This window comes from Oncorhynchus gorbuscha, linkage group LG22 (genome assembly GCF_021184085.1).
Source record: "Oncorhynchus gorbuscha isolate QuinsamMale2020 ecotype Even-year linkage group LG22, OgorEven_v1.0, whole genome shotgun sequence".
Lineage (NCBI taxonomy): Eukaryota > Metazoa > Chordata > Actinopteri > Salmoniformes > Salmonidae > Oncorhynchus > Oncorhynchus gorbuscha.
Genome location: NC_060194.1, coordinates 5516752 through 5539538, shown reverse-complemented (window position 1 = coordinate 5539538; position 22787 = coordinate 5516752). Strand labels below are relative to the sequence as shown.

The 22787-nt window shown below is 43.8% G+C and overlaps 1 protein-coding gene across 1 annotated transcript in view; it reads left to right on the top strand.

The window, feature by feature from the left end:
• The window catches only part of ccdc18 (coiled-coil domain containing 18), a 36922-nt gene extending 16492 nt beyond the window's left edge, over nt 1–20430 (top strand). The window contains exons 13-27 of the mRNA XM_046321684.1: nt 263–397; nt 612–689; nt 967–1083; nt 1266–1433; nt 7787–7929; nt 10957–11120; nt 11326–11539; nt 13277–13376; nt 13531–13647; nt 13807–13875; nt 14255–14395; nt 14539–14676; nt 15141–15353; nt 16413–17141; nt 19131–20430. Coding sequence (XP_046177640.1) covers nt 263–397; nt 612–689; nt 967–1083; nt 1266–1433; nt 7787–7929; nt 10957–11120; nt 11326–11539; nt 13277–13376; nt 13531–13647; nt 13807–13875; nt 14255–14395; nt 14539–14676; nt 15141–15353; nt 16413–17114 — 2499 coding nt within the window. The 3' untranslated portion in view covers nt 17115–17141; nt 19131–20430. The remainder of the gene's footprint in view (nt 1–262; nt 398–611; nt 690–966; nt 1084–1265; nt 1434–7786; nt 7930–10956; nt 11121–11325; nt 11540–13276; nt 13377–13530; nt 13648–13806; nt 13876–14254; nt 14396–14538; nt 14677–15140; nt 15354–16412; nt 17142–19130) is intronic.
• Nucleotides 20431–22787: the final 2357 nt, after the last annotated feature.

Below are 22787 nucleotides of genomic sequence, written 5' to 3'. Positions count from 1 at the left end.
CATTCTTATGTACAGTTCCTGATTCATCGTCAACTTCCTATGCCGCTTTACCGTTGACTTTTTATGGGGCCAGACAGTCTCCCTCTTCCTTCTCTCATTTCCTCTATTTTCTAGGAACTGTACAAATAATGGAATCAAGCAAAAGTACAAAATAAAAATAAAAACATGTCGTTGTGGGCTCTCTCGGTAGTAGTGGCTTTCTCCCTTTTTATCTCTTTGCCTCTGTCCCTCTCTCCCTCTCTTCCTCCTTCCCTGTCTCCAGCTGCAGTTGTCTCTGGACCAGACCCGGGCCCAGGTCTCAGAGCTGGAACAGGCTGTGTGTTGTGCCCAGAGGGAGAGACACGAGGCCCAGAGCACAGCCCACCTATTGCAGGTTTCCCTGGACCAGCTCACACAGGTCAGAACCACCGCAGCTATACAGTTTAATCCTACACATCCTCTCAGGAACCACTACTATGTAACTGGGATGCATGGCACGGCAGCCATTTTGTGCCAGAACACTCATGAAATGACATTTCATGACCGTACGTGAAGCCATGGCGTTAATGGAATGAATGGCTTGCTTGTGTGCTGTGCACCTTGTCATGAGATCCCAATGTACTTATCACCAGGAGAGAGAGACCAAAGTGAGACACGGCGAGGAGGCTCTACGGAGTGTCAGAGAGCAGGTCACCGAGTCTTCCACCAAGGTAACAATAAATGGAAGACACTGTGTTGAATGCTATACCCAGGTTTTTCTAGCACTCAGTTTAAATGCAAATCAACTGTACCGTACTGTACTCTGCAAAGACGCGTGGTGACGACATATCAATATCAAACCGAGTGTCTTACCGCCATCTTACCGTAGATCGTTGACAAGGGCGCGTACGAGCTTCACAAGGGATGTATGGCAAAGCAAAGAGGACGGGAACATGTGTGGCTCGACACGGACCGTATTTCATGTTCTGTGTATATGACGTGTGTCAGGTGAGGCAGCTGGAGACGGCCCTGTCGTCCTGTCGGGATGAGCTGAGCTCCCGCCTACTGCAGACGGAGGACGCTAAGCAGCACTATCAGAGACAGCTGGACCTCAAGGGCAAAGAGGTGTGCGTCTATGTTCCGTGTTGCTACCGCCCTGTTGCTTATACTCCGTTGTGACTGTCTGACACGCTCCGTTACCGTGCTTGTGTATGTGTGTCTCACCTTGTCGTCTGTGTGTACATGTGAGAGAGTCCATGTCTGTGTGTGTGTATAAACCCCTGTCTCTCTCTCGCTCTACTCCACAGCTGTCGTCTCTGCAGGAGGAGTTGCGTAGCAGCGCTCTGGTGTGTGGCCGTTCCAGTGAGCGCTGTGTCCAGCTTCAGTACTCCCTGCAGCGGCAGCAGAGCATGCTACAGGAGAGCAGCACCCGTGTGGCCGAACTGGAGGAAAGCCAGAGCCAGCTACAGGGACAGGTACGGATGCCTGCTTGGAGAGACTAACGGATGCTCTACCTAGACGCCAGGTAGGAACATGTGTCTTGTAGACAGGGCGGCCTCCTGACATCGCAGTGACAGCGAAGGTAAAACACACATGGGGACTTGACCCAGGTTGTATCTCAATGGTCAAGTAGTCTTCATGCAGCTGAATAAGCAGGACACAGCCTATTATATTGACCTCTGTGTTACAGTGCAAACCACTTCCAGAAAGACTCCCTGAAAAGGAAATGCGTATATTCTATTAATTCACTTCAACTCATTTTAGTATTTGACCACGCTGTTAATTTTTTTTCTTTTTCTCAAAACTCCCCTTAACAAAAAAACATAGTACAATGAGTCCATTAACCAAAGCCAGTATAAATCTATTCACTTGCGGGCGGGACTTTTCTGCCTACAAAGCGTGGCTTGACAGGGAACATGAGAGCTGAATTTCCCACAGGCAACATGCTTTCTGTGTAAACCTTTTGTCAACTAGGTTATCATCAAGTCTTCCATTTGTTTTAAGGGGAATAATTTAAGTGGGTATTTTACCGTATCAAAAACCATTATACACAGAAATGCAACTTAAAGTAAAACCAGTTGTATTACAGTATTTGGTATTACTAATTGAATATGGGATATATATATACACACACACACACACACACACACACACACACACACACACACACACACACACACACACACACACACACACACACACACACACACACACACACACACACACACACACACACACACACACACACTGAACAGGTAGGGCCAAACATACACACACACACACACACACACACACACACACACACACACACACTGAACAGGTAGGGCCAAACATACACACACACACACACACACACACACACACACACACACACACACACACACACACACACACACACACACACACACACACACACACACACACACACACACTACCGGTCAAAAGTTTTAAAACACCTACTCATTCAAGGGTTTTTCTATTTCTACATTGTAGAGTATTTGTTAAGACATCAAAACTATGAAATAACACACATGGAATCATGTAGTAAACAAAAAAAGTGTTAAACAAATCAAAATACAGTATATTTGAGATTCTTCAAAGTATGCAGCCTGTCGTTCTTCCTCATTCTCATGGACACTTCCTGATTTATCATCTACTTCCTGTATGCCACTTTTATCTTTCAATATTTTTGGCCAGACAGTCTCACTCTCCCTTATTTCATTTCTTCTCTCTTTCTAGGAAAGAGAACGACAGATCAAATAATGTAATCAAGGAAAAGTACATTTAAAAAAAAGCCTCCTTGCCCGTCCAATGTTTCCTCATCTCCTACAAAATGTCTCCCTGCAGGCGGTCACGGAGTCCGAGGTGCCAAAGGAGCTCCCTTTCTTCTTTAGGGTTGATGCCCCTATCATCTCCAAGCCCATCGCTGACCTTTTTAACCTGTCTCTCCTCTCTGGGGAGGTTCCCATTGCTTGGAAGGCAGCCACGGTCTGTCCTTTATTTAAAGGGGGAGATCAAGCTGATCCTAACTAGGCCAATTTATATTTTGCCCTGTTTATCAAAAGGGTTGGAAAAACTTGTCAATAATCAACTGACTGGCTTTCTTGACCTCTATAGTATTCTCTTCGGGTACGCAATCTAGTTTCCACTCAGGTTATGGATGTGTCACTGCAACCTTAAAGGTCCTCAATGATGTCACCATTGCCCTTGATTTTAAGCAATGTGGTGCTGCTATTTTTATTAACTTGGTCAAAGCTTTTGATACGGTAGACCATTCCATTATTGTGGGCCGGCTAAGGAAAGGGAAGATTTTTATCTTGTCAGCCTTTCGGTTACTAGCCCAACTCTCTAAAGCCAGCCGACGCCCCTCAGGTATATTGGTATCTCAGAGGGGTCTTTGGCCTGGTTTGCTAACTACCTCTCTCAAAGAGTGCAGTGTATAAAGTCAGAACATCTTCTGTCTCAGCCGCTGCCTGTCACCAAGGGAGTACCCCAAGACTTGATCCTAGGCCCCACGCTCTTCTCAATTTACATCAGCAACATAGCTCCGGCAGTTGGAAGCTCTCTCATCCATTTATATGCAGATGATACACACTTATACTCAGCTGGCCCCTCCCTGGGTTTTGTGTTAAATGCTTTACAACAAAGCTTTCTTGGTGTCCAAAAATCTTTCTCTGCCCTTAACCTTGTTCTGAACACCTCCAAACTAAGGTCTTGTTGTTTGGTAAGAAGAATGCCCCTCACCGGTGTTACTCCTTCATCTGAGGATTTAGAGCTTGAGGTAGTCACCTCCATACAAGTACTTGGGATTATGGCTTGATGGTACTCTGTCCTTCTCTAAGCACATATCAAAGCTGCAGGCTAAGGTTAAACTAGACTTGGTTTTCTCTATCGTAATCGCTCCTCTTTCACCCCAGCTGCCAAACTAACCCTGATTTAGATGACCATCCCACCCATGCTAGACTAATTCATAGATCGGCAGGTAAGGGTGCTCTCGAGCGACTCGATGTCCTTTACCATTCGGCCATCAGATTTGCCACCAACGCGCCAGTATAGGACTCGTCACTGCACTCTATACTCCTCTGTAAACTGGTCATCTCTGTATACCCGTCGCAAGACCCACTGGTTGATTCATATTTATATTTATAATTTATATTTCTACTGCAGCCCTCACCCTCCACATACAACACCCATTCTGCCAGTCACATTCTGTTAAAGGTCCCCAAAGCGCATACATCCCTGGGTCGCTCCTCTTTTCGGTTCGCTGCAGTTAGCGACTGGAACGAGCTGCAACAAACACTCAAACTGGACCGTTTTATCTCCATCTCTTCATTCAGACTCCAACATGGACACACTTACTGACAGTTGTGGCTGCCTTGTTTGATTTATTGTTGTCTTTACCTTCTTGCCCTTTGTGCTGTTGTCTGAGGCAGTAAAAATACTATCTTTATACAGTAGCGAGGCTATAAAAGTAGCGAGGCTACATACAGACACCGGTTAGTCGGGCTGATTGAGGTAGTATGTACATGAATGTATAGTTAGTGACTATTCATATATGATAAACAGAGTAGCTGCAGCGTAAAAGAGGGGTTGGGGGGGGGACACAATGCAAATAGTCCGGGTAGCCATTTGATTACCTGTTCAGGAATCTTATGGCTTGGGGGTAAAAACTGTTGAGAAGCCTTTTTGTCCTAGACTTGGCACTCCGGTACCGCTTGCTGTGCGGTAGTAGAGAGAACAGTCTATGACGGGTGGCTGGGGTCTTTGACATTTTTTAGGGCCTTCCTCTGAAACCGCCTGGTGTAGAGGTCCTGGATGTCAGGCAGCTTAGCCCCAGTGATGTACTGGGCCGTACGCACTACCCTCTGTAGTGCCTTGCGGTCGGAGGCCGAGTAATTGCCGTACCAGGCAGGTGTGACTTGTTAATTTGTGCAATGTCTTTCCTTAATGCGTTTGAGACAATCATTTGTAAGAGTGGTATACAGAAAATAGCCCTATTTGGTAAAAGACCAAGTCCATATTATGGCGTGCTTTGCTGGTGACACTGTCTGTGATTTATTTAGAATTCAAGGCACTCTTAGCCAGCATGGCTTCCACAGCATTCTGCAGTGATACGCCATCCCATCTGGTTTGGGCTTAGTGGGACTGTCATTACTTTTTTCACCAGGACAATGACCCAAAACACACTTCCAGGCTGTGTAAGAGCTATTTGATCAAGAAGAAGAGTGATTGAGTGCTGTACCAGATGATCTGGCCTCCACAATCACCCGACCTCAACCCAATTGAGATGGTTTGGGATGAGTCGGACCGCAGAGTGAAGGAAAAGCAGTCAAGAAGTGCTCAGCATATGTGGGAACTCCTTCAAGACTGTTGAAAAAGCATTCCAGGCTTAGCTGGTTGAAATTTTTATTTATTTTATTTCACCATTTTTAGGCCAGTTGAGAACAAGTTCTCATTTACAACTGCGACCTGGCCAGGATAAAGCAAAGCAGTATGACAAAAACAACACAGACTTCACATGGGATAAACAAACGTACAGTCAATAACACAATAGAAACATCTGTATACAGTGTGTGCAAATGAAGTAAGGAGGTAAGGCAATAAATAGGTTAATAGTGGCGAAGTAATTACAATTTAGCAATTTACACTGGAGTGATATGTGCAGATGAGGTTGTGCCAGTAGAAATACTGGTGTGCAAAAGAGCAGGAAAACAAATATGGGGATGGGGTATGTAGTTGGTTGGATGGGCTATTTACAGATGGGCTATGTACAGCTGCAGTGATCGGTAAGCTGCTCTGACAGCTGACGCTTAAAGTTAGTGAGGGTGATGCAGTCGGAAGTTTACATACACTTAGGTTGGAGTCATTAAAACTTATTTTTCAACCACTCCACAAATGTCTTGTTAACAAACTATAGTTTTGGCAAGTCAGTTAGGACATCTACTTTGTGCATGACAAAAATAATTTATCCAACAATTGTTTAAAGACAGATTATTTAATTTATAATTCACTGTATCACAATTCCAGTGGGTCAGAAGTTTACGTACGCTAAGTTGACTGTGCCTTTAAACAGCTTGGAAAATTCCAGAAAATGATGTCATGGCTTTAGAAGCTTCTGATAGGCTAATTGACATAATTTGAATCAATTGGAGATGTACCTGTAGATGTATTTCAAATCCTACCTTCAAAAGAAAGTGCCTCTTTGCTTGACATCATGGGGAAATCAAGAGAAATCAGCCAAGATCTAACATTGTTTTTGTAGACCTCCACATGTCTGGTTCATCCTTGGGAGCAATTTCCAAACGGCTGAAGGTACCACTATCATCTGCACAAACAATAGTACGCAAGTATAAACACTATGGGACCACACAGCCATCATACCGCTCAGGAAGGAGACGCATTCTGTCTCCTAGAGATGAACGTACTTTGGTGCGAAAAGTGCAAATCAATCCCAGAACAACAACAAAGGACCTTGTGAAGATGCTGGAGGAAACGGGTACAAAAGTATCTATATCCACAGTAAAATGAGTCCTATATCGACAACCTGAAAGGCCACTCAGCAAGGAAGAAGCCACTGCTCCAAAACCGCCAGACTACGGTTTGCAACTGCACATGGGGACAAAAATCATACTTTTTGGAGAAATGTTCCCTGGTCTGATGAAACAAAAATGGAACTGTTTGGCCATAATGACCATCGTTATGTTTGGAGGAAAAGGGGGGAGGATTGCAAGCTGTGAAGCATGGGGGTGGCAGTATCATGTTGTGGGGGTGCTTTGCTGCAGGAGGGACTGGTGCACTTCACAAAAAAGATGCCAATCTTGAGGGAGGAAAATTGTGGATATATTGAAGTAACATCTCAAGACATCAGTCAGGAAGTTCAAGCTTGATTCCTAATGGGTCTTCCAAATGGACCCATTAAGATTTAGATGCACTATTGTAAAGTGACTGTTCCACTGGATGTCATAAGGTGAATGCACCAATTTGTAAGTCGCTCTGGATAAGAGCGTCTGCTAAATGACTTAAATGTAAATGTAAATGTAATTCTTCCAAAGTTGTGGCAAAATGGCTTAAGGACAACAAAGTCGAGGTGTTGGAGTGGCCATCACAAAGCCCTGACCTCAATCCCATAGGAAATGTGTGGGCAGAACTGAAAAAGCGTGTTCGAGCAAGGAGGCCTACAAACCTGACTCAGTCACACCATTTCTGCCAAGAGGAATGTGCCAAAATTCACCCAACTTATTGTGGGAAGCCTGTGAAAGGCTACCCAAAACGTTTGACCCAAGTTAAGCAATTGAAAGGCAATGCTACCAAATACTAATTCTATGTAATTTGGCTAAGGTGTATGTAATCTTCTGACCCGCTGGGGATTTGATGAAAGAAATAAAATCTGAAATAAATCATTCTGTCTTGCTATTATTCTGACGTTTCACATTCTTAAAATGAAGTGGTGATCCTAACTGACCGAAGACAGGGATTTTTTACTCGGATTAAATGTCAGGAATTGTGAAACTGAGTTTAAATGTATTTGGCTGAGGTGTATGTAAACTTCCGACCTCAACTATATAAGTCTCCAACTTTAGTGATTTAGAATGCCAAGAGTGTGCAAAAGCTGTCATCAAGGCAAAGAGTGGTTACTTTGAAGATCTTTAACACTTTTTAGTTTTTTTGGTTACTACTTATTCCATATGTGTTATTTCATAGTTGTGACGTCTCTACTATTATTCTACAATCTAGAAAATTGTAAAAAGATAGGAAAACCCTTGAATGAGTGTAGATGTGTCCGAACTTTTGACTGCTACTGTATAATATGAATGATATTTGTTGCCAGGTGTCTGCGTTGGAGCAGGAGGTGGAGCGGGCGCGCTTGTCTCTGGAGGAGGAGCTGAGGAGGAGAGAGGAGGTGGTGCAGGAGGCTGACAAGGAGGTGCAGGAGAAGAGGCGACAGGCTGCACAGCTTTCTGGCTCTGTCACGTAAGACACCACAGAAGATTTTGTATTCATTCCAATTAAGCATTTGTCATTGCTTAGTTTGATATAGAATGCTTCAGTCACACAATTCACTAAATGTGATTGAATTCAGACATTGCACTCACGTCTGATTCGTTAATGAAGCCATTCAAATACGCTTATTTGTTTTGCTTACCCCCCAAAACAAACACATTTTTATGATATCTTAGCCGTTGAAAGATAGTGTAAAATATTTTTCAAGCTTTTGCGCCACGTTGATGCATATCATACTAACTTTGTATGACCTTAAGATAAGACCTCACAAAATCCTCTCCGTGTGTATATTGCAACTGTTCTCTGTCGGTCAGTGGGAGTGGTTGGAGTTCAGGCCAGACCGAGCAGTTCCTGCCCTGTAGCAGAAAGAGAGCGAGGAGGAGAGAAATGTTCCCATCGGCATAGTGCTGACAGAATAAGACAGTCCCATGACTCTAGTGCCTCAACAACCAGGGGGTTTATTGTGTGTGTCTCATCTCCCCCCCCCCCACGCGCTCCTCCCTTTGTCAGGGGGTATATATTGGGGGTATATATACACCGCTCCTCTCTGAAGCGTTCTCCTTAGAGCGAGAGCTTATCTTAGGGTGCAGTTTAACACTTAATGAGGGAGCGGAGCGAAGCATAGAGGAGCACTTTGACTAGGAAAGAACATTGCTTTGTCTATTAAGTCACTACTTAGGGAGGATCGATACAGAGATCTTACTCAGAGTTCTAACTCTGGTTACTCAGTTAGCACTCTAGTTCAGGTTACTGAGTTAGTACTGTAGTTCAGGTTACTTAATTAGTATAGTAGTTGTTACTCAGTTAGTACTCTAGTTCAGGTTACTCAGTTAGTACTCTAGTTCAGGTGACTCAGTACTCTAGTTCAGGTGACTCAGTACTCTAGTTCAGGTTACTTAATTAGTATAGTAGTTGTTACTCAGTCAGTACTCTAGTTCAGGTGACTCAGTTAGTACTCTAGTTCAGGTGACTCAGTTAGTACTGTAGTTCAGGTTACTTAATTAGTATAGTAGTTGTTACTCAGTTAGTACTCTAGTTCAGGTGACTCAGTACTCTAGTTCAGGTGACTCAGTACTCTAGTTCAGGTTACTCAGTTAGTACTCTAGTTCAGGTGACTCAGTACTCTAGTTCAGGTGACTCAGTTAGTACTCTAGTTCAGGTGACTCAGTACTCTAGTTCAGGTGACTCAGTACTCTAGTTCAGGTGACTCAGTACTCTAGTTCAGTGTCAGTACTCTAGTTCAGTGACTCTAGTTCAGGTGACTTACTCAGTTCAGGTGACTCAGTAGTTCAGGTGACTCAGTTAGTACTCTAGTTCAGTTGACTAGTTCAGTTAGTACTCTAGTTCAGTGTGACTCAGTTAGTACTCTAGTTCAGGTGACTCAGTTAGTACTCTAGTTCAGGTGACTCAGTTAGTACTCTAGTTCAGGTGACTCAGTTAGTACTCTAGTTCAGGTGACTCAGTTAGTACTCTAGTTCAGGTGACTCAGTTAGTACTCTAGTTCAGGTGACTCAGTACTCTAGTTCAGGTGACTCAGTTAGTACTCTAGTTCAGGTGACTCAGTTAGTACTCTAGTTCAGGTGACTCAGTACTCTAGTTCAGGTGACTCAGTACTCTAGTTCAGGTGACTCAGTACTCTAGTTCAGGTGACTCAGTACTCTAGTTCAGGTGACTCAGTACTCTAGTTCAGGTGACTCAGTTAGTACTCTAGTTCAAGTTACTCTGTTAGTACTCTAGTTCAAGTTACTTAGTACTGTAGTTGTTGTTAGTCAGTTAGTACTCTACTCTACTTGTTGTTAGTCAGTTAGTACTCTACTCTACTTGTTGTTAGTCAGTTAGTACTCTACTCTACTTGTTGTTAGTCAGTTAGTACTCTACTCTACTTGTTGTTAGAACTCTACTCTACTTGTTGTTAGTCAGTTAGTACTCTACTCTACTTGTTGTTAGTCAGTTAGTACTCTACTCTACTTGTTGTTAGTCAGTTAGTACTCTACTCTACTTGTTGTTAGTCAGTTAGTACTCTACTCTACTTGTTGTTAGTCAGTTAGTACTCTACTCTACTTGTTGGTAGTACTCTACTCTACTTGTTGTTAGTCAGTTAGTACTCTACTCTACTTGTTGTTAGTCAGTTAGTACTCTACTCTACTTGTTGTTAGTCAGTTAGTACTCTACTCTACTTGTTGTTAGTCAGTTAGTACTCTACTCTACTTGTTGTTAGTCAGTTAGTACTCTACTCTACTTGTTGTTAGTCAGTAATCTACTCTACTTGTTGTTAGTCAGTTAGTACTCTACTTGTTGTTAGTCAGTTAGTACTCTACTTGTTGTTAGTCAGTTAGTACTCTACTTGTTGTTAGTACTCTACTCTACTTGTTGTTAGTCAGTTAGTACTCTACTCTACTTGTTGTTAGTCAGTTAGTACTCTACTTGTTGTTAGTCAGTTAGTACTCTACTCTACTTGTTGTTAGTCAGTTAGTACTCTACTTGTTGTTAGTCAGTTAGTACTCTACTTGTTGTTAGTCAGTTAGTACTCTACTTGTTGTTAGTACTCTACTTGTTGTTAGTCAGTTAGTACTCTAGTTCAGGTTAGTACTCTAGTTCAGGTTAGTACTCTAGTTCAGGTTAGTACTCTAGTTCAGGTTACTCGGTTAGTACTCTAGTTCAGGTTACTACTCTAGTTCAGGTTACTCTGTTAGTACTCTAGTTCAGGTTACTACTCTAGTTCAGGTTACTCTGTTAGTACTCTAGTTCTGTCCAAGTCATATAGAACCTGAGTAGGCTCCATTTTTATATATTTTTTGCGGGTAGTGCAGTGGCCTAGGTTGCTGAGAGGATTCCTAATGCGAGCACATTTGTGCCCAGTTCGGTAGGGGCCAGATGGAGGGTGTCTAGGATGTGTGTGAGTGCAGGGTGTGAATCTCTGCATGTCATCTGTACAAGTATCTTGTCCGTGTTAGGATACTTGTATGCTAACTGCGTGCGTGCGTGTGTGTATTCCAGTCAGCTGTCGTCTGAGATGAATCGGTGTCGTGGGGAGCTGTCATCCATGGAGCAGGAGCTGCAAAGGCTGCGGAAGGACGCCAGCATGAAGTCCTCCCAGCTCAGTTGCATGGAGGAGACCCTGCAGCAGACCCAGGGCCTACTGGAGAAGAAGAATGACGCGGGTAAAACACACTAGGGGGGGGATTGGAGATTATTTTAGTTTCTGGTCTTTCTTCAATTCTTCATTCATTCAATCAAAGTTGGGGCCAATTTTATTTCAATTTTTCGTGATTACTGTATATATCCGCCATGGTCTGCATTCCACTGACCTCTCTACCACATCTATAGTCATCGTGGAAGCCCTTTCTCCCCTCCTCCCCCCTGCAGTTGTGGACTTGGAGGAGAAGCTCCACCGCTGCGAGGAGGACAGGCGGAACTCTGTGCAGCGGGCGGAGACTCTGGAGGGACAGCTACAGGGGGTGCGCAGTGAGATGCACAACACCCTAGAGAACCTACAGGAGCTGAGAGAGCTGTTACAGCACACGCAGGTCAGCGCAGACGAACGACAGACATCACTGGAGAAATTGTCGGCCGAGCTCAGGTGAGCCTCTCTGCCAACCTCCCGACGGGGGGAGGGGCCTTGACCGGGGTTGTCCATTTGTTGCTCTGCTGAACAGAACACGTCTCCCCTCAAATCTTTAGGAAATGCTTCCTAAACAAAATAAACTCAGAACACATAAATAAAAATCGAAGTAATTTTTGCAGAGCCGTTTTGAAGGTAAAGATCTTCATATCATTGAAGAAGCCCTGCCCACACGCCGGAAGTCACACACGCTTTCAACAGACCGTGTAACCATGGCAACCACTGACCAGTCGAGGTCTGTGGATTTGTGTCTGAGACCTCGTTGACGGGCGATTTGGGAAGACTGAAATCAAAAGTCATATGTTTAGACGTTCTTTGGTCAGGTTTAAGAATAATTGATTTTGGGTGACCTTTTTCGTCTTTAACTGTCACTTTTTATTATATAATTAGTAAATATAATATATTATGTAATATGTCTAGAAATATTTAAGTAAATATTATGTACTGTGCACATTTGTGTTTGTTGAGCATTAGTTGCAATGTTAAATAACGTAACTTTTCTTTGCACTAAAACCTGATGTGAGCTCATCATCGAGGGAAAGCCTCTGTTTCAAGAGAATAGGCTAGCTATGTGTAGTTAGCCTCTGGCTGAGCTAGCCCCTGCCTGAGCTAGCCTCTGGCTGAGCTAGCCCTGGCTGAGCCAGCCTCTGGCTGAGCTAGCCCCTGGCTGAGCCAGCCTCTGGCTGAGCTAGCCTCTGGCTGAGCCAGCCTCTGGCTGAGCTAGCCCCTGGCTGAGCTAGCCTCTGGCATTCATAATATGTATCATGCTCTTATTATTTTGTTGAAATGTATTATTTTCAAAATAAATTGTGTATTGTTTTGAGGTTTTGTTGCAGTCGGTGAACAAACTGCAGTTTACTTTGGTGGCACACACACACACGGCCCACACGGATACCGAGCTCCCACGGGAGTCGTTAATCATTTCATTCACATGATCTCTTTGTGTAAATAGGAACACAGAACAGGAGTTATAATATCACTCATATTTGTCTGCTTAATTGATTAAAACCCTCCATCTGATACCAACCAGTTCATTTCTGGTGAACATCGTTGTTAAATACACAATTGTCCCCCACCCAACATGCCACCAGCCAATATGACGAACTGTCTAAGGGCACGTTCTAATTAGGTGAATGTAATGGCGAGGTATTATTGTGAAGCTTTGGCAGTTTTACAAGTGGATTATCTCTCACTGTCATTCAAACATACAACAGGAACAGTAACACCTGATCTGTAAACCCTATTGAGCAGCTACATTGCTGAACCTCAACCACTGATGAAATGTATGTAAAAGTAAAGGCCTAAAAAAAGAAAGTATGTTTGGGGGGGATCATTTTGAGCAAGGCACGGCGCAGAATCACCAGTCTTGACCACACAATGAGTAGTTATTTGGGATGCAAGGGGATTTTCACATCAACTACATTGAAGTCTAAACCACTGATCTCAAACACGCACAATATCGCTGCGTTAGTCTCAAGTAGTTTCCCTTTGAGTGTGTGTGTGTGTGTGTGTGTGTGTGTGTGTGTGTGTGTGTGTGTGTGTGTGTGTGTGTGTGTGTGTGTGTGTGTGTGTGTGTGTGTGTGTGTGTGTGTGAAACAAAATGCCTGCTACACAGCTGCGATCAGCTGTTGAGATCTTCTGTGTGAAATAGGCCCCTGGTGTACAGTGATTTCACTGTCTGCGTGTGCACTGCAGGGAAAGCCAGAGGGAGTTGGAGGAGAGGAATCACGAGGTGTTGGACATGGACACAGCATTGAAGGAGAGACAGGGGGAGCTCCAGCAGAGAGCACAGCTGGTACGTACACACACACACACACACTAAACCGAGGCAACATTTCATGGCGTGCCATATGAGGTTTATTCCACTTGAATATGGTCATAGTCTTTAATGAGTGGGATGCGAAGAAATCCAGAGCTTCTCTCCATATGGGTGTCTCCCTCTTCCTCAGCTGGGCCAGTTGGACGTGGCCATCAGAGACCATAAGGTGGAGATGGACAAGAAGGTTCAGGCCCTACAGCAGACTCTGGACCAAAGAGAGGGAGAGGTCAAAGCCCGAGACAAACGGGTAAATTACACACACACCTCTATTCTTCAATCTGTGTAATTCGGGAGTCATTTGTTGCCCCTGGAAAAGCATATACCCGTTACAAGTACTCTCCGTTCTGCTATAGTGTTATAGCTGAAGTACTGTAGTTGACTATCGCCTCATGTTTTGCCTCCCCAGGTGGCGTTTTTGAGTGAGAGGTTAGACCTGCTAAAGGCACAACTACAAGGGAAGGAGGATTCCGAGAAGGTATGGTGGGATGAGGCGATGAATGGATCTGTTGATAGATGGAGGCTTACGTTGAAGTACGGAAAGATGGGTAATACTTATGGTATCATTATTCTCATGGTGGGACAGATAGATGGTTGAACAGAGAAGTTAAATAAATACCACCGACAGCATTCAACTTAGAAGCTATAGCAATTGGCAAGATGTCTCTGGATCGATAACCTCATAATGGACTATCATGCATTGTTCACTGTTCCCTTTCCGGGAACCTTTTTGAATGAACCCTGGACAATCTTAATGTCTATTTGGAGTAATCCATAAAGTAAATGCTCTAAAAAAAAAAATCGATGGACTGACCGTCTAGGCTCCGTCTGATTTAACCTTTGACCTTTTGCTCCAGGACTTTCTGGAGCAGGGCCAGAACCTGCGTGTGTGTCGGGAGGAGCTGCAGAGAACAACGCAAGAGCTGCGGGACACACAGACTCGCTGCGAGAGCCTGACCGAAGAGCTGGACAGCATCACTCAACATGCCAGGGAAAAGGTGAAACCTTCGTTTGGTTGTCTGTAAATGCCTAATAAATCCATGTATTCTCGCTGTTTATCCATAATAACAAATTGTGGTATTTCTGTTCATTCTTCTATGGCCAGATGATGACCTTAACTGTGTTGTTGGGTCTCATATAGGAGGCGCAGGTGAGGAGTCTAGAGGAGAAGCTGTCTGCCAGGGAGGGCCGCTGGGTCCAGGGGGAAGCCAGACTGCAAGTCACCATCTCCTCCCTACAGCAGGAGCTGGAGCAGGAGAGGGAACAGCACAGCAAGGAGGTACAACGGGGCCCCAGGAACTGTGGATGTCTATGCAGCCTCTGTCCATCTCTGTCTGTTCATTTGGCTTTCTCTTTCTCTCTCACACGCACACTCCCATCTTCCTCTTTCTCCACTGTTCTTCCGTTTCTGTCGTCCTCTACTGCAGGGTTATTCTACGAGGTCCGAAGCCTGCTGTTTTTCTGTTCCCACCTGATAATTAGTATCACCCACCTGGTGTCTCATGTGAACAATGGGGGGAGAGACGCAGTGGAACTGGCTTCGAGGTCCAGAGTTGAGTTTTTGAGGGCACTACTGTATATATCACCTCATCAATCTCTTCCCCAGTCCCTCTTTCACTTCTTTGTTTCTCGTCATTTCCCTAATCACCAGTCCTTTTACACATGCAATAACTGCTAAAGTTCCTACAGTACGCGCTTCTAACTTCGCTCTCCTTCCTCCTTTCTCTGTTGCCCCTCCCCCAGCTCTATTCCCTGCAGCAGACGCGGGGCCAGCTCCTGAAGGTGTCGGAGCAGATGAGCTGCAGCCTGCGGAGCTCCCAGGAGCACCTGGCCTCCAGACTGCAGCAGAGCCAGCTGCAGCTAGAGCAGACCAGGGCCCAGGCGGCCCACCTGCAGGCCCAGCTCCACGCCACCCAGACCAGCCTGCAGAGCGCCCGCGAGGCCCTGCTCATCAAGGTAGAGTACCGTAAGCCTGGGACTGGGCTAGTGAAAGAGTCCCCCCCCCTCCCCTTACTGGGCATGAACATATACTCCAGTTTCATTGTGCTGTCTTCCTCCAAGATGGAGGATATTTTTAGAGAGATAAAATTGCCTCATTCTACAAGGTATTAAGAAATGGTGAAGGAGTCAGGGCAGCTTCTATTCAAATGTGATTAGGGTCCCCTGGGAAACACTGACCAACACTTTGGTTCCTAGATTTAAACATGCAATTCTTCTGGTGCGCCTTTATTTCATTTGATGTTATTAACTATTGGCCTAGCTGATAGTTTTACCTCATTGTCAGTAACCAGGTTTCTATCCATCCATTTCATGCGGATGAATGACCTGACGGATAAAAAAAGAAGTCACAACAGGCCATTTATAATGAAAATGTTGACAGAATAAAATCCGCTGGACAAGGAGAATTTGGATTTGGAAATGGATTACGTGACAATTTGCGGTGGAAACACATTTATACACAAATATTCATATGATGAACCATCATATCGAAGTAAACTTGGAGTCACGCAATGATATGTTACGTTGTAGGCCTACCACCATGACGTGGAAAAGCATTCAACGTTAATAGGCAGGTTAAATGAGTTATGATGCATTTCACATGGTTCAGTGTACGGTGATCATGCACATTTTCATTAAATATCGAAGGTAGACCATTATTTGAATGTTTGTGACATGATGATAGGTGATTGGCTGCCAATTATCAAATAAAAGGACCTCACCATATAACCTGCCCCTTGTCTAGAGAGCATGCCTCAAAACCAGATTGGGCAAATTAGCTATTTATCCCAACAGTTTGTGTCACAAAACCATCGGTTGAAAATGTGACGAAAAGTTAAACTTCTGTTGTTTGTGTTTAGTTTTTTTATTCGGAAATTACGCGTGAAAGTGCTTTTAATGTGACCTACGTTGTCACACACAGCCTTTTATCCGCAACAAGTCAGGTTGATGGAAACACCTCTGGTGGAAAAAAATAAATCCTAGCTACTGAATGACTGACTCTTCTCATCCCTTCAGGAGTCTGAAGTCACCCGCCTACAGGCCAGAATTTCCAGTCTGGAGAGAGCTACAGAGCTCCACCACGCCACGTTCCACCTTCACCCAGAGATCACCCTGCCCTCATCCCCTCCGCCCCCTCACACACACCACCATTCTCCCCCACACACTCACTCATGCACCCACTCTCCTCATAAACACACCTGCTTCTCCCCACCCACTCACACCCACTCCCCTCACAAACTCTCCCACCCTTCTCCACCACCCACTCACTCTCACACCCGTTCCCCTTCACCCCACCACATACAACACCATTCCCCTCCTCGCCCACCCCAAACCCACACTCCAGACTGGCCCGTGGAGTGCAGCAGTGTGGACTCCTCCCTTGATCTCCCTCAGAACCTGAAGGCCACGTTACGGGAAGCCCTGGGTCAGCACCTCCCCTGGGACACCTCCTTCATGTCCCCCACACCGTACCAGCCTGACCACAGCTGGCAGGGCCTCAGCCGACTGGAGGCCACCTCTGCCTCAGACCTCTCCTTCAACCCCCTCACCTACATGGTGGACAAAATGTCGGAGGAGAGGGAGGAGAGAGAGTCCCCCCTCAGGCAGGAGACCCAGGAGGAGATGGACATGAGCTCCCTGACGGGCATGCTGAGTTTTGTCAACCAGACGCTGGCCCTGCAGGAGGACCCGTCTCTCTGTGGCTCCGCTGGCCTCTGAGAGGCTGAGCACACCCTCACACTGCAGGTTAGCATGAGCAACTCTCTCTGGGGTACGAAGGATGAAACGAGGTGGTACACGTAGCTGTAGTTTTAGCATTGGCAATGTGTAATTGTGGTGATTTGATGAAATGGTTGGTGCCTGTTTAATGGCTTTTGTATAGGTAGTTGAGAGCCGGCTGCCTCTCTTAACAAAAAAATGTTGTAAACAGACCGAAAACTGTGGCTCACCTTACACACACACACACACACACACACACACACACACACACACACACACACACACACACACACACACACACACACACACACACACACACACACACACACACACACACACACACACACACACACACACACGGATCTCTCAAATAATGACACACCTGTTGTTAAAAGCGGTTCCTTTAATAATTAGGTCAGAGGCCTGTATTCAAACATCCACTCAATTAACTAACCAAACAGGATACAGAACCAATTAGGGAAGAGGTGCAATTGACGGAGTATCACGTTATTCGGAACCCACGTGGTTCTCAGGGGCAGGCCTGGCGGTTTTGATTAACAGACGTGACTTTTCGTAGCAGGTTAGGAGAATTAACGTGGCAGGTTCGGCAAATTGGTTAAGTTTAGAGAAAGGGTTAGCTAAAATGCTAACATTGTCTTCGACGCGACTTGAACATATCCAGCTCCATCCAGACCAGCACCGAGAACACACCCTACGTGGCGACAGGGGTCCAGGTGAGTCGCGGAACGACATTGATATTAAAAATGTTAAAAAAACATTTTCGGGATAGGAGAACATTTTCAGTGTGAACTTAAAACGACTAAAACTATTTAGCAAAGATAGTGGACCTATACATTTTTCAATAATGGCCTACAATCTTTGAGAATTTACAATCTGCAAAATAAAAGCTAGACAATTTAGCCCCCATTTCATGTTGTAATGTTTTGAGCGTGAGAACGCCAGCCATGCCAAAATACATAGAATTGTAGGAAATTGGTTTGGAAAATGCTATCTTTTTTTTCTTATTCTTTGATCTGTGTGTCTAAAAAACAAAAAATGACCGCTCAACCCTTATGGTAGGTCGCGACTCACGACACCTCAATTGGTGGGTCACAAAGCAAAAATGTTTGGGAACCCCTGCCGTACGTTTCCAATGATGCAATTCTGTGCAATTGACATTGTAGCTATAGTATTAATTGCATGGAATGATGAATGGTTCAAATGAAAGGGATTCTGCATACAACTTGGTTTATCCAATAAATAAGCAATAAATACATTAACTAAACAATGTCCTTGTAGTGAAGAGCTCTGTAACGTCGTTCTTTGTCTGTGGAAAGAGAGTCGGACCGAAATGCAGCGTGGTAGTTACTCATGACTTTAATGAATGAAGAGCGTAACATGAAATAACTATACAAATACAAAACAACAAACGGAACGAGAAACCTATTACAGCCTGTCTGGTGAACACTACACAGAGAGAGGAACATTCACCCACAAAATACACAGCGAAACCAGGCTACCTAAATACGGTTCCCAATCAGAGACAACGAGAATCACCTGACTCTGATTGAGAACCGCCTCAGGCAGCCAAGCCTATACAACACCCCTAATCAGCCGCGATCCCAAATACTACAAACCCCAATACGAAAATACAATATAACATATAACATAAACCCATGTCACACCCAGTAGTTTTGGAATTGTTAGTTAGAATTGTTAGTTAGATTACTTGTTGGTTATCACTGCATTGTCGGAACTAGAAGCACAAGCATTTCGCTACACTCGCATTTAACATCTGCTAACCATGTGTATGTGACAAATAAAATTTGATTTGATTTGGTCTGACCAAATATATAACGAAAACACAAAACAATAAGACCAAGGCGTGACAAGCTCACCCCTTCGCAATAGTATAGTAATGCTGTTTTACGTTTAGGCTCTAATCAACAGAATTCTTTTCTCCCACAATGGACACCTCTGTTATTTCACTAATCCTTATCGGTCTTTCATTTTCAGAGGGACCTTTAAAGATGGTGGATGCTGATCTACGGGGGACCGTATGATAGTGTGACCCATTTAGACTTTTGAAGACTTAGTGTGTGGTTTTGCTTGTTTGTGTGTTTGTGAATGAAGCATCAGGCCACACTACTGTCTGGTAGGAATTGGTTTCATTACATTTCACTCCAGCTCAGGCTTGCCCTGTATATGGCTGCCAAGGTTCATGCTCTTTTACCTGGACACATGTAATATATATACAGTGAGGCTCCAGAAGTATTGGGATAGTGATACATTTGTTGTTGTTTTGGCTCTGTACTCCAGCACTTTGGATTTAGAAACGATACAATGACTGTGAAGTTAGTGCAGACTGTCAGCTTTAATTTGAGGCTATTTTCATCCATATCGGGGGAACCGTTGAAAAATTTACAGCACTTTTTGGACGTAGTCTCACCATTTTTGGGGACCAAATGTATTGGGACAAATTCACTTATGTGTATTGAAGTAGTCAAAAGTTTAGTATTTGGTCCCATATTCCTAGCACGCAATGATTACATCTACTATGATTACGGATAGTCCTGAATGATTCGTGAATAATGATGAGTGCGAGACAGATGCACAAATATCATACCCCGAAGACATGCTAAGCTCTCACCATTACAATAACGGGAGGTTAGTAGTTTTTTGGGGCAGGGGGAGGTATGATATTTGTGCGTCTAACTTTCTCACTCGTCATTATTTAGAATTCATTCAGGAATATCCGTAATCATGGTAGCATCCATATTAATATACAAGTGTTTAGAAACATTTTATTTCTATTTACAATAAAAATGTATAATAAAAGTGACTCCAAAATGACAATACATTATTTACCATTAACTTCTATTGGGCACAAAATAATCTGAAACAAATCTGAAACCAACAGCAAATGCACTCAACAAGCTTGATGTAGTCAGTGCATGCAAGGAATATGGGACCAAATACTAAATGTTTAACTACTTTAATACACATATAAGTGAATCTGTCTCTATACTTTTGGTCCCCTAAAACGGGGGGACTGTGTACAAAAAGTGCTCTAATTTCTGAACGGTTCCCCCGATATGGGTGAAAATATCCTCATGTTAAAGCTGACAGTCTGCCCTTTAACGTCATAGTCATTCTATAATTTCCAATCCAAAGTGCTGGAATACAGAGCCATAACAACAACGAAAAATGTCACTATCCAAATACTTTTAGAGCTAACTGTATATCTTTTAAGTATAAATGTGTACGTTATCTATTTTCAATCTGAATTCAATTAAATCATTTTTAGTAGAATACATTTTTGATATTTAAATATGACTTCTTGTGTGAAATGGGGCTCCTCATTTTATTTTAGCAAAAGAAAATGCACTTTATTTTTAATTTTTAACCTGAACTTCCCTTTGATGCTTTTGGAACTTGCAAGGCCCAACTAAGAATTTGTGGTCTAGACGGTGGTCATGTTGGAACAAAATGACAGCCCGACTTGCTGCGTTTGATTGGGCGCCCAGAGGGGATTTAAAAAACAAGAATAAAAGTTGTGTAGAATTAGTATTTTTAGCATCCCAAACTCTTGTGGATAAGCCAATTGTCAAATGTTCAATACTCAAGTTAGAGTTGATGGAAAGTTCAAACTAGAGAAAAATAATATTTTCGCTAACAAGATTGTGAGCTACGTTATTGTGATTTTATCTGTGCTCAACACATGCCCACCAATTGAATACATATGATACTCCTAGTTATTTCTTGACAAAGAGGGAAAAAATGGGATTTTACTGAATTAAAATTAGACTGATGATAGGGGACCTATGAAATGTATAGTTGACATTTACAAGCCTAATGAATTGCAGCAGAGTAACATCAATGTCATGACAAGCCAAAAGGAAACACAACCGATACCGCTACACAAAACACAATGCTTGGTGTACAAATGTGGGTTTGCTATTTGGACAGTCTGCCTTTGTGTTTGTCTGCCTGTATGTGTTGCCTGCTTGTGCCATTTGTTTCTGAAGGTTACTGGAAAAATGCCATTTTCTTTCTCTCTCTGTGTGTGTCTGTGTGTTTGTCTGCCTGTATGTGTTGCCTGCCTGTGCCATTTCTCTCTCTGTGTGTGTCTGTGTGTTTGTCTGCCTGTATGTGTTGCCTGCCTGTGCCATTTCTCTCTGTGTGTGTGTGTGGGTGGGTGGGTGGGTGGGTGGGTGGGTGGGGGCGTAATGTGTGTTGACACTTCAGACAAGGACGGAACATGGACATCACCGTTAGCAACCAGCCTGCATGACTTTCAATTGTGGGATAACAAAAACCTCTTCTCCAAAAGCAGCAGCACTGGCCCTTTTTCCCCCCTACAATGTTAGTACTGTGACGCGTTTTAATTGGTGCTCTTGATCAGTGAATCTTTTGTCCTGAACAGTTTTTGGGTGCGGATCTGTTTCTTCCAGCCACCACTAACTAGCTGTTTTAGTACTTGATTGTAGTGTAGATATGTGTGTGTGTCTCTCTCTCTGACTCGGTCTCTCTTTTCCTCCCCTCTTCCGCTCTCACTGTCGTGGATTCCCAAGGTGGAGGATCTGAGTGTGCAGCTCTCAGTAAAGAAAGATGTGGTCACATTTTGAAAATGTCTTGTGGTGCAGAAGCAACCTAATACGTCTTTTTTTTTTACTATTCAAATTCCTAATTGTATACATAAACCCCTGTCTTCCGCTTCTAACTTCCCACTGTTGTCATTCTTTGTGTGTGTGTGTGTGTGTGTGTGTGTGTGTGTGTGTGTGTGTGTGTGTGTGTGTGTGTGTGTGTGTGTGTGTGTGTGTGTGTGTGGTAACGTTTTAAATTTGAGACATTTTGTAAGATGCTGACATTAGCTTATGTAGCAATACATGTCGGTGAAAAAGGACCCTCTTGCATTGAGCTCAGAGATGGTTGAAAATGCTTGGGTACAGTGGTTCGTGCAGGCCGGGGATGATTTGAGGTAGATGTGAAAGAGAGAAGTGTGGGTGGTTCCTGTGCCACACGCTCACTCACCACATCTGGTACCGGTTGTCCCGGTTACGACAGTGAAACTACAGCTCTACAAAAAGAACAACTTCCGTTCTTGGCACCATTGTTTTATACGTGGCAAGGGTTTTGTGGCCTACTTAAAATAGAGGTATTCTAATGAGGAAAAAGAAACCAAACCGTACTGAACCGTTCAGTGATGAGCACTCAAACTTTGACAGGTTGATTTTGTTTTGACAATGACAAATTCTACACTGAAGAAGTTGGCGCCATCCCAAATTCAAACAGCTATTTATTTGGGACTTGGCAACAGCCAAATTATTACATGCTACTTCACCAGGCCGTGCCCCTTGGCTTTCAGCACAATGCTCAGCCACAGGAGGTGGGATAGTAAAGTCTATTCTAAAACCCTGCCTTGTTTTGAATGTCTTTAAAAAAAATAAAGAGCGACTGCCCCTAGAAAGCAACTATTCATTTTGAAAATGGCCTGTGGCATCGATATGAGTCAGACATGTATTCTGGTGTCAACACTGACTACAAAGTGTCAATAGGATCATTTTGGTCATAAAGTTTTTTTAAAAATGGTATGTCATGGAATGAAGGGTAGGGTAACAGTTTCCATGGTGGCAGCTGGCAGCACTCAAGTAATTATCAATCAATAGGATC